The following is a 13303-nucleotide window of genomic DNA, read 5'->3' as shown; positions in this document are numbered from 1 at the left end:
GAAGGGTATTTTGTTTTTTATTTATATTATATCCATTTGTTTTCCAACAGGATAGGCAAAGATTAAGAGAAATACAATTATGACTCAGTTGTAGTTTTAATAATTATTATCATAAACTCACAGAAAGATGTGGGATATAGAATTGTAGGTCCTTCATAATTTTAGTTATGAAAATTTACACATCAAAAGGAGACTAAAGAAAATAATACAAAAATGATAGTAACCATGGAATTTCTACTGAGCTTTTTGGCAACCAAGGAAAAATAAATAAGGGAGATTGTAGTTTTCATAGATTAATATGTTTGTCAGGAGAAAATTCACTTTTTTCCTGGCACTAAATTATATAGGCGACGTCACCATGTGTTTATATTATATAAGTCAAGCATGTTGAATGATATCATAGTCAACTACGGGTTTTTTTTCTTTTTTTTTTCAACTGCAGTTTTAAAGGAAGAATAAAAATATACTTAAACAGCCCTAAGTATAGTAAAGGTTTGACACTTAATTGTAATATGATGAAGGCCTTTCTCTTCTAAGAGTTAATATACGCCAAGTAAACACTTCTGGTGCACTAGCTGCTAACAGCTTGGAACCTAGATAGCTAATGTTATCTTCAGACTGCCTCTTTCAAGCTCTACATAGCTCTCTCAGGAACTAGAAAGCAGTTTTTCAGTATTATGGTTGGTGCCAAAGTATAGATCTTTTATGGCCATTGACAAGGGAATAAAGTAGGTACTTTTTTTTTTTTTAAAGATTTTATGTATTTTAGAGAGAGACAGAGAGAGTGCCCATGTGAGCAAGCATGAGTGGGGGAGGTGCAAGAGGGAGAGGGAGAGAGAGCCTGAAGCAGACGCCCACTGAGCATGGAGCCCCACACTGGCTCAATATCACAAGATCATGACCTGAGCCGAAATCGAGTTGGACACTTAACTGAGCCACCCAGGTGCCCCTCTTTTTTTTTTTTTTTAAGATTTGTTTTTATTTATTTTAGAGTGTGCCTGTGTGTGCACCCATGGGAGGAGGGGCAGAGGGAGAGAGTCTCAAGCAGACTCCCCGCTGAGCATGGAGCCTCACCCAGGGCTCAACCCCACAACCCTGAGATTATGACCTGAGCCGAAACCTAGAGTCAGATGCTTAACCAGATCTTAATCAGATGTCAGTGTTTTCTCAGCGTGCAACATGGTCTCTTTTGTGAGCTATTTTGTGCTTCGATTTTTTTAAAAGGGAGTCGGTCTTTAGACCGTTTCTTTTTTCAGTTTCAGAGATTTAGAATCCCAAATGATTTAAATTCTGGATGAAGTTAGAGAGGAGAAAATATTATACTTCTCAAATTTTGCTTTTTAGTAGAAGTAAAGATTTAGTGTCAAACTCCTGTGGATTTCTGGTACAAATTGGTCACTTTCTGAGCAAATTATAAGTTGAATTTTATTCTTGTATTGATCTTCAGGCACAGAGAGAAAGACCGACTCAATACTTAGGTTAGTTCACTTAAAATAACTCTTCTTGAGTCCTTCGTTATGGATACATTATAATCCCTTGAAGTAAAATCCATAATTATTTTACCTTTTGCCTGACTGTAATGTTACCTTAACCTGAAGAAATTATTCATACATACCCTTTTATTATTTTCTAATGTATAAAATTAGGATGAGTGGCTGCTTTTCACACCTTTTTGGGCTCTTGGCCAGGCAGCTTCACAGTATTAAAGAGAAGAGGATCTGAGCCCTGGCCAGGCCATTTGCTCACTTGTCCTTGAGCATGTTATTGGAAGTTTTCTGAGGCTCCATTTGATCTGCTGTAAATGGAGATATCACTTCTTACACGGATGCTGTAAATGTAGGAGGATAACTTGTGGGAATACCTACAAGCAAGTTTCCACGATGCCTTGTAATAATGTGTGGAATGTGGCAACCGTCTTGTATTCCCGGCCCCAGGCACTTGGTGCCAGGACTTCCCTATGGCTGGGGCTCACAGGGAATTCAGAGGCAGGCTTGGGTGAATCTTGGGAATACTTTAATTGACTACACGTTGCCATTTGACAGGAAGGAAACAGACTATAACATTTTATAAGCCAAGTTCAAAGGAGTAGATGTTTGCCAAAGCTTTGTGTAGGCTAGGTCCTTTTTCTGCAGTTAGTATCTTTTTCAGTTGGGCCTCAGGTCAGCTCTCTCTGATATTTTAATAACTCATATGCCATTGCAAACATAGTAATTTCAGGAAAGCCTGAGGAGGAGATTTGATTCTTCTTTCCATGGGTCCTATTTGGGCTCTTCTCCTATTAGACTTTTGGCATTTTGTGACCTACAAGGTAGGCTCACAAAGTTCCATCTGGGGCTTTTGATGTACACATTCTCAGTTGAACCCCTTATGTATGTTCTTGTCCTTTGTCTGAGTCTTAAATTGCGTAAACCCTATTTAGCAGACACAAAGGAAGTCCTGTGTTTTCTGCATTCCAGGCACTAAGGTTGTGAAGAAGTGGATGCCTCAGGGCCACATTGTATGTAGGAAAAAATGAGAGTGTAGTAGAGCGTGTCATCCATAATAAAGACCTTTGACCAGGAAAAACAAAGGAGCAGAAAACCAGTAGACGGGAAGCCATGATTGGACATGTTTTTAAATTCTCTGCCAGAGCAGCTCATCTTTGTTCTTTTAATATTCCTCCTACTTTGACCCTTATTTCAATGATATCTTTTTTGTGAAGAAATCACTTATCTTTTTCACCTCCCAAGTATTAAGTCTCATTCCCTAAATATCAGTTAAATCTGGTATGGAAAGTGAACCACCCTTCATGTCTCTGTAAGAGGTGGAGCAGATGGGAGCCTTTGTGTGTGACCAGATCCAGCCAGACCCTTTTCCATGGCTTGGCAGTTCAGAGCACTGAGCTCTGGAAGGCTTGCCTCTGTTCTCTTGTGATTTGTCTTGGAAACTTATATTTAGAACGTTGTCCTTCACATCGGTCCTATATTGAAAGAACCACAGCTTATTATAATTGAAGGGTGACATGGTGTCTTTAGGTACACTTTTTAAATGTTTTCTAAGAAATCACTCTCAGAGGGGAGGAAAAATAATTTCCCTTCTACCCTTCTGAGTCTTAGATGAGGCCCTGTGATAAATGACAGATTAACATGAAAAAAATCTTGATTAACATGTATACCTCATGTACACATGGGAGATACCCAGGGAAAAAATGGGGAACTTAAAGATGTACCTTTAGAATTTAGGATTAAATTCCATCTTAATAGGGAAAAGGAGTGGGGATGTAGGCCTCTTACAGAGAGTCAGTGATTTTTAGGAACGATGGATGGGCCCATAGAAGAATAGGTGGGAGATAAGAGATTGTGACATGGTCAGTCTAGTCTGTCTGGGTGTGATGTGGACTTCAAGACTGTTCTCTTGTGATTAGAGCCAGTCCTCCCTGGTTGATGAAACTCCCAGGGAAGGGACTTTATAACAATTGAGTTCCTTTTGGAGGACCTGTCTTTAGGTAGATAAGGGGAGTTCAGAGAAAGCCTCTCTCTGCACTTGGCTATTTTCAAGTATCTACAGCTGGAAATAGTACACCAAAGTGGCATATTTTGGGGTGGCATATTCTGCTGATCCTTTACACTAAACAGTCTAACGAAGGCCCTCTTGCAATGAAGCGTGTCTACTTTCAAGCTTAACTTCTTATATATAGGAAAAAACTATATCTAGATAGATAGATAGATAGATAGATAGATAGATAGATAGATAGATATAGATATATAGATATGATCTGGAAATTTTGTAGTAAATGTTATACTCTACCACTCATCTCTCCCTCCCCCAACAACAACAAAAACACCACCACCACAAGACAACATATCAAACTTACGCAGTCACACATATTCCCTAGTTGCAGGCCTCCCCAGAGTGGTGGCATTTATAGTGACCATAAACTCTTATTTTTTTCCTAATAAAATTTATAGATGGTTTCCCTTTATGCCTTTGCATGAGTTAGAACTAATTCCTTACTGTTGGTTGAAAATAAGATCCCCATCCATTGTCCAGATTATGTTAGGATAGCTCCTAGTTGACACAAAAATATATATTATGTGCTTTAATATGACACCCATAATGAATAAGTCAGTGATAAGAACTTTAGTGTAAGGGTAAAAAAACCACATAAATCATTTCATTCTATAGGAGGTTTCAGTCAGTCCCATAGTATTTTCAGTCTTAGTTTACCTTTGTGAGACTTCTGGGAGTCCCTGACCCTTCACTGACCCTAGTCCACAGAACTCCATCTGGTTCCTATTCCGAATGCTTCTTCCTTTTCTCAGTGTTGCTTCATATCTTTGAGAGCTTTGGACTAAGGCCATGATAGTGGAGGTAGAGCAGCACGGTAAAATCCTTGGACCACCTCTCTCCCCTTTCTCTGGACTTCTGTGGAGAAAGGTGGGGTCACATTACCAGTAGATGCTGGTGGCCCACAGGTCATCTCCTGGAGGTGCTTAGACAAGGAGAGGTTGGATGTCAGCTGATGAGGAGAGGAGATGACACTGGGCCCCCGTGTGCCCGCTGCTTGTCCCCGGCAGGTACCCTTATCCCACAGCCTCTGGAAGCAGCATGTCCATGAAGGGAGTGCAGCCGGAATGTAAATCCAGGTCTCTATCCAAAACTCATGCTCTTTCCTTTGCATAGCAGGGATTTTTTTTTTTTAAGATTTTATTTATTTATTTGACAGAGATAGAGACAGCCAGCGAGAGAGGGAAAACAAGCAGGGGGAGTGGGAGAGGAAGAAGCAGGCTCATAGCAGAGGAGCCTGATGTGGGGCTCGATCCTGGAACGCCGGGATCACGCCCTGAGCCGAAGGCAGGCGCTTAACTGCTGTGCCACCCAGGCGCCCCAGCAGGGATTTTTAAAAATGTTCTTTACAGAATCTCTTTGAAGTTCTTTTGTTCAGAAACAAAAGTCTGGTCAAGTCATTCACAGAAAAATAAGAAAGAGATTATTTTTTTTCCCCCTGGAATTAACAGTGAAACCTGTATGTCATTTAGAGCTAAGTATACACATGCTCTGGGTGGGTGTTCATTTCTTTTTTTTTTTTTTTAAATTTTATTTATTTATTTGACAGAGATAGAGACAGCCAGCAAGAGAGGGAACACAAGCAAGGGGAGTGGGAGAGGAAGAAGCAGGCTCATAGCAGAGGAGCCTGATGTGGGGCTCGATCCCATAACGCTGGGATCACGCCCTGAGCCGAAGGCAGACGCTTAACCGCTGTGCCACCCAGGCGCCCCGGGTGTTCATTTCCTAAAGGAGAATGTGCTCTAAGTAGTTTGGAAACCACAGCTCTAAGCCCCAGCTGCCCCACCTGTACAGTGAGAATACTACTCTGCTCTTGGGATTGTTTGTGGATTCAGTAGGACAATCTTTGTGAAGGTTTTAGACTATGTTGGTGCAGATAAAGTGCTCATTAACAAGAAGCTCTGTGACATGTAAATCGTGATAGTATTTTCAGTGATTTATTTTCATCCCGAGATATAGCTACTTAATATTCGCTAGTATCAGGAAATGTGTTTTTTGTGCATCAGTCCACTTACTTGGAATCGTACTTCAGTTGGTTTTGAACTTCTTAGATTGCAGAAGTGGCACAGCAGTAAACATGACTTGTGCCCAGACAGGGAGGTAGACACTGCCTTGTAATTGTATGCTGAATCACTGTGTGTGTATGTAATGACTTACGTATGGTAAAGAGAGCGTTTAAAATTCATACAGAACAGGCACTTTTCAGATTTTGAAAAGATTAGTTTTCTGGAGCTGTTTTACTAATTTTTAGATGTTAAAGTAAGTGTAGATGACATGGTATATCGTGCTTTGATTTTGAAAGAGAATCTTTGTTGTTTAAATTCTAATATACCTTGCTATTTTATTCCTGCTGTTCTAGGGAATATCTTGGTAAACAGCTCCAATCTGAGCAGCCCCAGACTGCTGCTGCCCGAAGCTGAACGTGCTCTCCAACCTCAGAATCTCCAGCCTTCCCGTCTTCCCTGGGACGGAGTACCTGGAGTATGAATCTCAGTAGTTAGGGTCAGGAACAAAAAATTTTTCATTTTACTTGCAATTTTCTTCTGTTGTGTTGCTTTTCCCAATGCTGATTTTCGTTAAACGTGTTTTCCCATTAAGTTGTATAAAAGTAAGTGCTTTCTGTTGCTAAGGAAAAGATTACTGTTACATATACTGCTTGTGATTTCTGTATTTATTGTTCTCTGGAAATGAGTATAGTTATTAAAGGATTCTCACTTCAAAAAGGTTTTGCTCTTTATTTGTTCCTTACTCGAACTTTATTTTTTATAATAATTTTTTATTATGTTAGTCACCATACAGTACATCCCTAGATGTTGATGTAAAGTTCCATGATTCATTATTTGCGTGTAACACCCAGTGCACCATGCAATATGTGCCCTCCTTACTACCCATCACCAGCCTATCCCATTCCCCCACCCCCCTCCCCTCCAAAGCCCTCAGTTTGTTTCCCAGAGTCCATAGTCTCTCATGCTTCATTCCCCCTTCTGTTTACCCCCCCCTTTTCTTCTTCCCTTTCTTCTCCTACTGATCTTCCTACTTCTTATGTCCCATAAATGAGTGAAACCATATGATAATTATCTTTCTCTGCTTGACTTATTTCACTTACCATTATCTCCTCCAGTCCTGTCCATGTTGCTCAAGTGTTGTGAAATCGTTCTTTTTTATGGCTGAGTAATATTCCATTGTATATATGGACCCCACATCTTCTTAATCCAGTCATCTGTTGAAGGGCATCTCGGCTCCTTCCACAATTTAGCTATTGTGGACAATGCGAACTTTTAACAAAGATCATCTGTTTTCCTAGCCAAATTGGGAGAATTGTTGCAAAGCAGTGAACGGTAAGTGAATGTTTTGAAAGTCTATGTATCTATGCCCATCCATCTGCCTATCCATCCTCCCATCCATCCTTGCACACATACACATTGCAGCAATCCTCTGCTAATATTTAAAGAACTTTAACATTTTAAATAAATTTTTAATGTAATGCCGTGGCCCAAAAGATTTGCCTGTGGAGCTCAGTAAAGAATTTTAGCTTTACATTATTTTATTTCATTGATTTCCTGTACTTTTCATTCTTGGATTTTGGTACAAGTCTATTTTCTTTTAATACTTTTTGGTTTCAATATTGGCAATAGATATTTATTTCTGTCCCCTTCCCTCTTTACTCTGGAACTACAGGCCTTCAGCAGGGCATGCGTAGCATACCCATTCCCGCCTCCCCCCGCCCCCAAATCTGCACCTTTTGTCATTAATTAATTAATTAATTAATTTATGTTTATTCTTTTATTCTTCTTCTTCTTATTATTATTATTATTATTATATTATGTTCAGGTAGCCAACATATAGTACATCATTAGTTTTTGATGTAGTGTTCAACGATCGAATATTATTTTATTTTCAGCATAGAGATCCTATGGGAAAAGTTAGTTAAGATAATGGATGTTTTTCTTGGTTAGTGATTTCATATGACTGAATGATTTTTCTTAAAGAGTTGCCTTCATATTTGCCAAGAAAATAGGTAGTTTGGTCAAACCAGTTTTTCCTTCCTCCTTCTCTCCCTTCCTCCCTCCTTTGATTTTATTCATTTATTTGACAGAGGGAAAGAGAGCACAAGCACAGGGGGGAGCAGCAGGCAGTGGGAGAGGAAGAAGCAGACTCCCCGCTGAACAAGGAGCCCGATGCTGGAGCTCAATCCCAGGACCCTGAGATCATGACCTGAGCCAAAGGCAGATGCTTAACCAACTGAGCCACCCAGGAGCCCCAAACCAATTTTTTCTTGACTGAAAGTTTTTTAAATTGCTTAGATGTAAATATTTTTACTTCCCCAAACATGGGAAAACAGGAGACAGAACTTGTCTCTGTGGTAATTACAGATTCTGCATTAGCAGAGGATCAGTTTTCATGTTAATGTAATGGTCTTTAAGGTTATTAGATTTTTTAAGACATTTAGTTTCCAGAAGTTCTGGCAATGAGATTGTGCAGTTTTCTGAATTTCCTAGAGCACATTGTTCGATGTCATACATTCTGATTTTTGCATTAATTCTAAAGTAGATTCAATGACAGTCATTCTGATGGAAATTGCTAATGCTTTAATTCCCAAGAAATGCTTTTGGACATGGAGGGAAATACTCCCATGTCCTCATATTTTAATTATTATCCCGTATATTAAAATTATCTCTAGGTACCTTTTTCTCCTTCAAATCTTTTCTTTCAGCTTATAGAACTTATTTCTAAGAATTATAAAAACAATAAATTTTTCTTTGCTTAATGCTTTTAATATTCAATGGCTAAATCTGCCTAAAATTTTAATACCCAGTTGTATGTTCAACTAAACTGCAAACACCTGACAGAGTAGGCTTATAAATTTGACAGATAGTAGTTAATGCTTATAAATCTAATCAGGCATACATTTAGTAGAACGAATTTTGTTAAGTATTTTTAAACATCTTTAAAAATAGCCTAAACAAAGAGCACAGTGATTACAAAAATTTGTTAATCCATCTAAATAAAATTTACACAATGTCATCAACTACAGGATTGAATAATTTCATCAGTTTCTCTACTTATTTTTATGTATTTTTAAAAGTCCTTTGTTTCATTGGCAATCAGTCTGTTCTCAATTTGTGAAAAATAATTTCACTAAAAACTGAAATATATTAGAAAAAAATTCATATAGAATTCAGGTATTATTGGATTTCTTATTGAGGGCACAATAGGTTTTACAAAGTTTGAGAGAAAACTCAATAAACAAATTTCTAAACTATCATGCATTAATCATTTATAATAAAATTAACCTGAGTAGGTATGCACAGTAATTAAAAAAAAAAAAAGACGTGATTTTCAGATCATGAGAAGTACATATACATTCACATTAAAGGGAGAATGAATAATATCTTGCTCTTCTGGAAAACTCCTCTTGTGGGGATCTTATTGACCCTTATATTTTAAAATTTGGGAAAGACCTTCCCATTGACAGGTAAAGCCTGGTCCCACACATTGCCCCAGGCCAGTCACAAGTATCAGATTGATAGAATATATCCAATTAAAAAAACCTTGTTTCCTTCCTATTTAGCCATAGCAGAGTAATTGAGGTTAATTTTCATATAATTAAAATTTAAATAATTTTGTAGCCTCTAGCTGTCAAATCTTGGAAAGCTCAGAGCCAAGTTTTGATGCTTTTGATTTATTTGATAATTACTTAAAAGGTTCTCTGTTCTCATTCTTTGCCTTTGAAAATAGAGAATATTTGAGACTAAATTTTGAAACCACTCAATGTTAGTAGATGTCAAATTTATTTTCCAAATCTGAACCTTATGATGAAATCACTTTTTAGTTTCAAATTTCTCCTTGTTTTGCTGTACAAAATGTTCTGTTCTGGTGAAGAGATGTGGCTCCTTTAACTTTCCGAACAAGGTCCCAATGGAAAAGTCAGACGAATGAGCTACAAAAAATATTATTTCATTTGTTCACATTCTCTTTCAGTTTTTAGAAGAGAATGTTGACTACTCTTCCAAAAACAGAATAAAAGTGGGATAACCACTTTTATGACTGAGGAATACTGGTTCTAGATGCTTTACCTTCCAGTAACCATCTATGTCATAGTCTTTCTTCCCTCCCAAAGGAAGAAAGAAAGTATCAAGGAACTTGGTTGAAAGAACCAATGTACAAAGATTACTGGATAACAGGTAGAAAAAATATATTTGCAAGAATAGCACAAAGGTTGAGGGGTGGAAATGGAACAACACTCTTCTAAGATTCTTACATTATGCATGAGGTGGTATAACATGAATACAGACTATGATGAATTAAGGATCCACAGATAATTCCCTAGAACAACTGCTGAAATAATAAGCTAAGAGGTATATCTAAGGACCCCTGAAATACTCAAAATACTTGATTAACCCAAAAGATGGCAGGAGAGGAGGAATAAGGAGGGGACATAGAAAGTAAATAGCAAGAAAATGGATTTAACCCAACAATAACAACATTCACAGAAGGGGTCTGGGCTCCGACCCTTCTATGTACATCTAGAATTTTAACTCCAGCACTACCACGTTCAGGAAGCCCATTGCTTCCAATTGCCAAGATTCGGGAAGAGGGTGTGTTCTGGAGTGCTGAGTGGCTGGTTGTTATCACCAACTCTCATCTACCCCTTTGCAGGCTGTTAGTGGGTAGAAAAACAGACAGCTGAAGTTAGTTACCGTTTGTCCAGCTTCTGAAATTTTCATGATAACGTTGGCTATGATCTCTTTCATTGTCTCTGTCTTTGTGGGTTTATTCCTTTTGATTTTTTGTTGTTGTTTATTACTTTTTTAATCCTTTGTAGCCTTTTGTGTGGGGTTGGAGAAGAAGCAGAGATAAATTGTGTGTGTGTGTGTGTGTGTGTGTGTGCGTTTATTTATAAAAGATTTAATTTATTTGAGAGAGAGTGAGAGAGAGCACAAGGTGGCGGGGGGGGGAGCAGCAGGGCGAGGGAAGAGCAGTTTCCCCGCTGAGCAGGGAGTCAATGCTGGGCTTGATCCTAGAACTCCAGGATCATGACCTGAGCAGAAGACGCTTACCCCCGACTGAGCCACCCAGGTGCCCAAATGTGTGTGTTTAAAACATTCACTATATTCAACCTAAAGTCCCCAAAGTGGTATTTTTAATCAAAGTTGACATGTAAAGTTCACTTGAGAATAGACAGATTAAATTTGGGAGTAAGAGGGCAGATGTGCCAGAGTGTATAGACTCAGAGATGGAAGGATTTCTAACAAGGCTTACCGTCTGAAGTGAAAATTCAAATTTGTATTGATGTAAAGGATTGAAAACAGGTTGTAATCATTACATGGGATTATTTTAGCTGGCATCATGGACAGATGGATATCCTGCCTCTTCTTGATTAATACCAGCAACGGGCAACCTGCTTTACTGCAAGCAGCTCTGGTTAGAATGTTTTCTCCCTCGGAGCCAGTATCGGTTTGTAGTTAGAATAACAGAACAAGTCTGATCCCTCAGGTTCAACTTTCTTTTAAAAATATTCATTCTAAAATAATAACTCTTTGTCATTTAAAATGTTTCTATTTGTTTTTTTTATAATATTTTCATTATGTTAGTCACCATACAGTATATCCTTAGTTTTTGATGTAGTGTTCCATGATTCATTATTTGTGTATAATAGCCAGTGCACCATGCAATATGTGCCCTCCTTAATACCCATCACTCTAAACATTCTGGATCATATTTTGACATAGAAAGTTGAAGTGAACAGGTGCATGTGGCTCTCCTCCCAGGCAGCCTAGACATCAGGAGGAATTGTCTGGAGAAACGATTGCAGAAGTGAAGTTTTGAGTTGGTTGTTGGTTGTCCCAAAACCATTTGAGAGAAGGCATTTGCAAGTGTTAGAGGTGGCCCTCTAGAGAGAGCAGCTATGCCGTGCCCTTGGTCACCACAAAAGGAGTGGTATTGGCAGGTGCTTTGTGCAGGGATGTTGCCTTGGTGGAGCTCTGGGACCTTGTGCACCAGCACAGCTGACTAAACCCACAGGCAGCAAATAGGGAGATGGTGGTGGGGAATGGGGCGGCCCAGTCCAGGAGTGGGGCCCAGGAGGACAGTCATGGCTGAATCAGACCTCTTTTTTGAGCCGATGGCATGCAGGATGGATAGAAGTAACAGGCAGTGAGATGATACAGATGAAAGAGTTACCTAGCGAGAGAGAAGAGTGGACAGGTGAGTTGGGTAACAGCTGGGTGGGAGCAGCAGGGAGGCAGAGAGGTGGCCATTTGTCAGCCTGGCAGAAAACTGGTGGCCCTGGGGAGTTGGGGCACTGCCGTTGCCAAGGCCTTCCTGTGTGTTGGCGGGGCTTCTGCCTCCCTTGCTTCCCAGAGTGTACTTACCTGTTTTCATCGGCTGGTTAACCTGAGCATTCCTTCTGAAGGACCATGAGGCACACACTGCAGGACACCCTCAGAGTGTCTTGTGTGTGGACTTGATCCACATTAGGTGGGTGAGAGGCTGGTGCAGTCAGGTTTGCATGACGGGATGGCATGCCTGGGCAAACAGGTTTTTGTCACTTGCAAATTTTTGAATTTGAAGGAAATTTTGATTTTGATGGAAATTTTGAAGGATGATTTTGAAGGAAAGTTTTGGAGCTTTGCAGGGTCACAGTAGAAAGTTCACAACTCTTCCTTGCCATCAAGGGAGGTTTATTCCCATGTCAATCCATCTTACAAGTCTGTCTACCCATTCACCCACCCTTCCCTTGAATTCATCTTACTGAGGGTTTGTTTGTTTCCACTGAGACCTAAGTGCTTCCAAGATTTGGCAGTGATTATGAGGATAGACTTGTTGGCCTCCGTTTTCTGTAGGAATGGAGAAGGTGGAATATCTGCTGAAACTCCTCTGTTTTATGCTCTCTCCCAGTGATTGTTCTGTCCACTCGCCTCCTCAAATACACTGTTTCCAGCTCCATTCCCCAACCCCCCCCAAGATGCTGTCTATCTCCCACTGAGCCAGCAAAGGACCCCTGGCCTCTGAGTGGGCACTCCACATCCCAGTTCCCTCGAAGAGATCGCCCGGCTCCGGTGGTCACCCCTCCCAGGGACTGTGGAGTTGGAATGCATGCAGAGATAGCCAATTAGTCTTGTAACAGGCTCAGGTGTTGATTTATTTATTTTGACATAATACTAGTTATTATTTTGATGTAATTTCACACATACAGAAAAGTAGCAAGAATAGTACAAAGAGCTCCCTGTGTCTCAGCTGCAGTTCATGCTGGCTGATTATTGGTATTTTAAAACACATAGTAATGTCTGATACTGGCGGATGAATGAGTAGGTTTTTCTTTTTCCCTCCCAGTGTATTCCTCTAGATGAGATTTTAATCACTTCTTCAGGTTTCAAAAGAGTCCATTGAGATCTTTATGTAATTTATTTAATCTACATATTAATTTGGGAAGGCTCTTATAGCGCTAACTTTTCCCATGCAAAAAAATAGACTCTCTCTCCGTTTAGTCAATATGTCTAAAGTTATTGTAGCTTCAACATATAGAGCCTACAAATTCTGTTACAGTTATTTCCACCTATTTTTTTATTTAGTTTTTTGAAAAGGGTTTTTCTCCCACTATCTTTTCTAATCAGTATTGCTAGTATATAGGGACATTATTTATAAATGTGTATCATTATCCTGTGTTTAGTCGCTTCAGTATATTGTAATGAACTCTAACAATCTTTCAGTCCTATAGTTTTTCTGAGAATAATCACATGTAATAACAATTTTA

The 13303-nt window shown here is 39.3% G+C and overlaps 1 protein-coding gene across 6 annotated transcripts in view; it reads left to right on the top strand.

The window, feature by feature from the left end:
• The window catches only part of ATP6V1H (ATPase H+ transporting V1 subunit H), a 120885-nt gene extending 114616 nt beyond the window's left edge, over positions 1-6269 (top strand). For all 6 annotated transcript variants that reach the window (XM_026516476.4, XM_057307768.1, XM_044390386.3 and 3 more), the window contains one exon: positions 5906-6269. In XM_026516476.4, the coding sequence (XP_026372261.2) occupies positions 5906-5966 (61 nt within the window). In that variant the 3' untranslated portion in view covers positions 5967-6269. The remainder of the gene's footprint in view (positions 1-5905) is intronic.
• The last annotated feature ends 7034 nt before the right edge of the window (positions 6270-13303 follow it).

The sequence above is a fragment of the Ursus arctos genome, unplaced genomic scaffold (assembly GCF_023065955.2).
Source record: "Ursus arctos isolate Adak ecotype North America unplaced genomic scaffold, UrsArc2.0 scaffold_6, whole genome shotgun sequence".
In the NCBI taxonomy this organism is placed as follows: Eukaryota; Metazoa; Chordata; class Mammalia; order Carnivora; family Ursidae; genus Ursus; species Ursus arctos.
The sequence above is the reverse complement of the archived record's forward strand: the minus strand, read 5'-3'. Positions and strand labels throughout refer to the sequence as shown.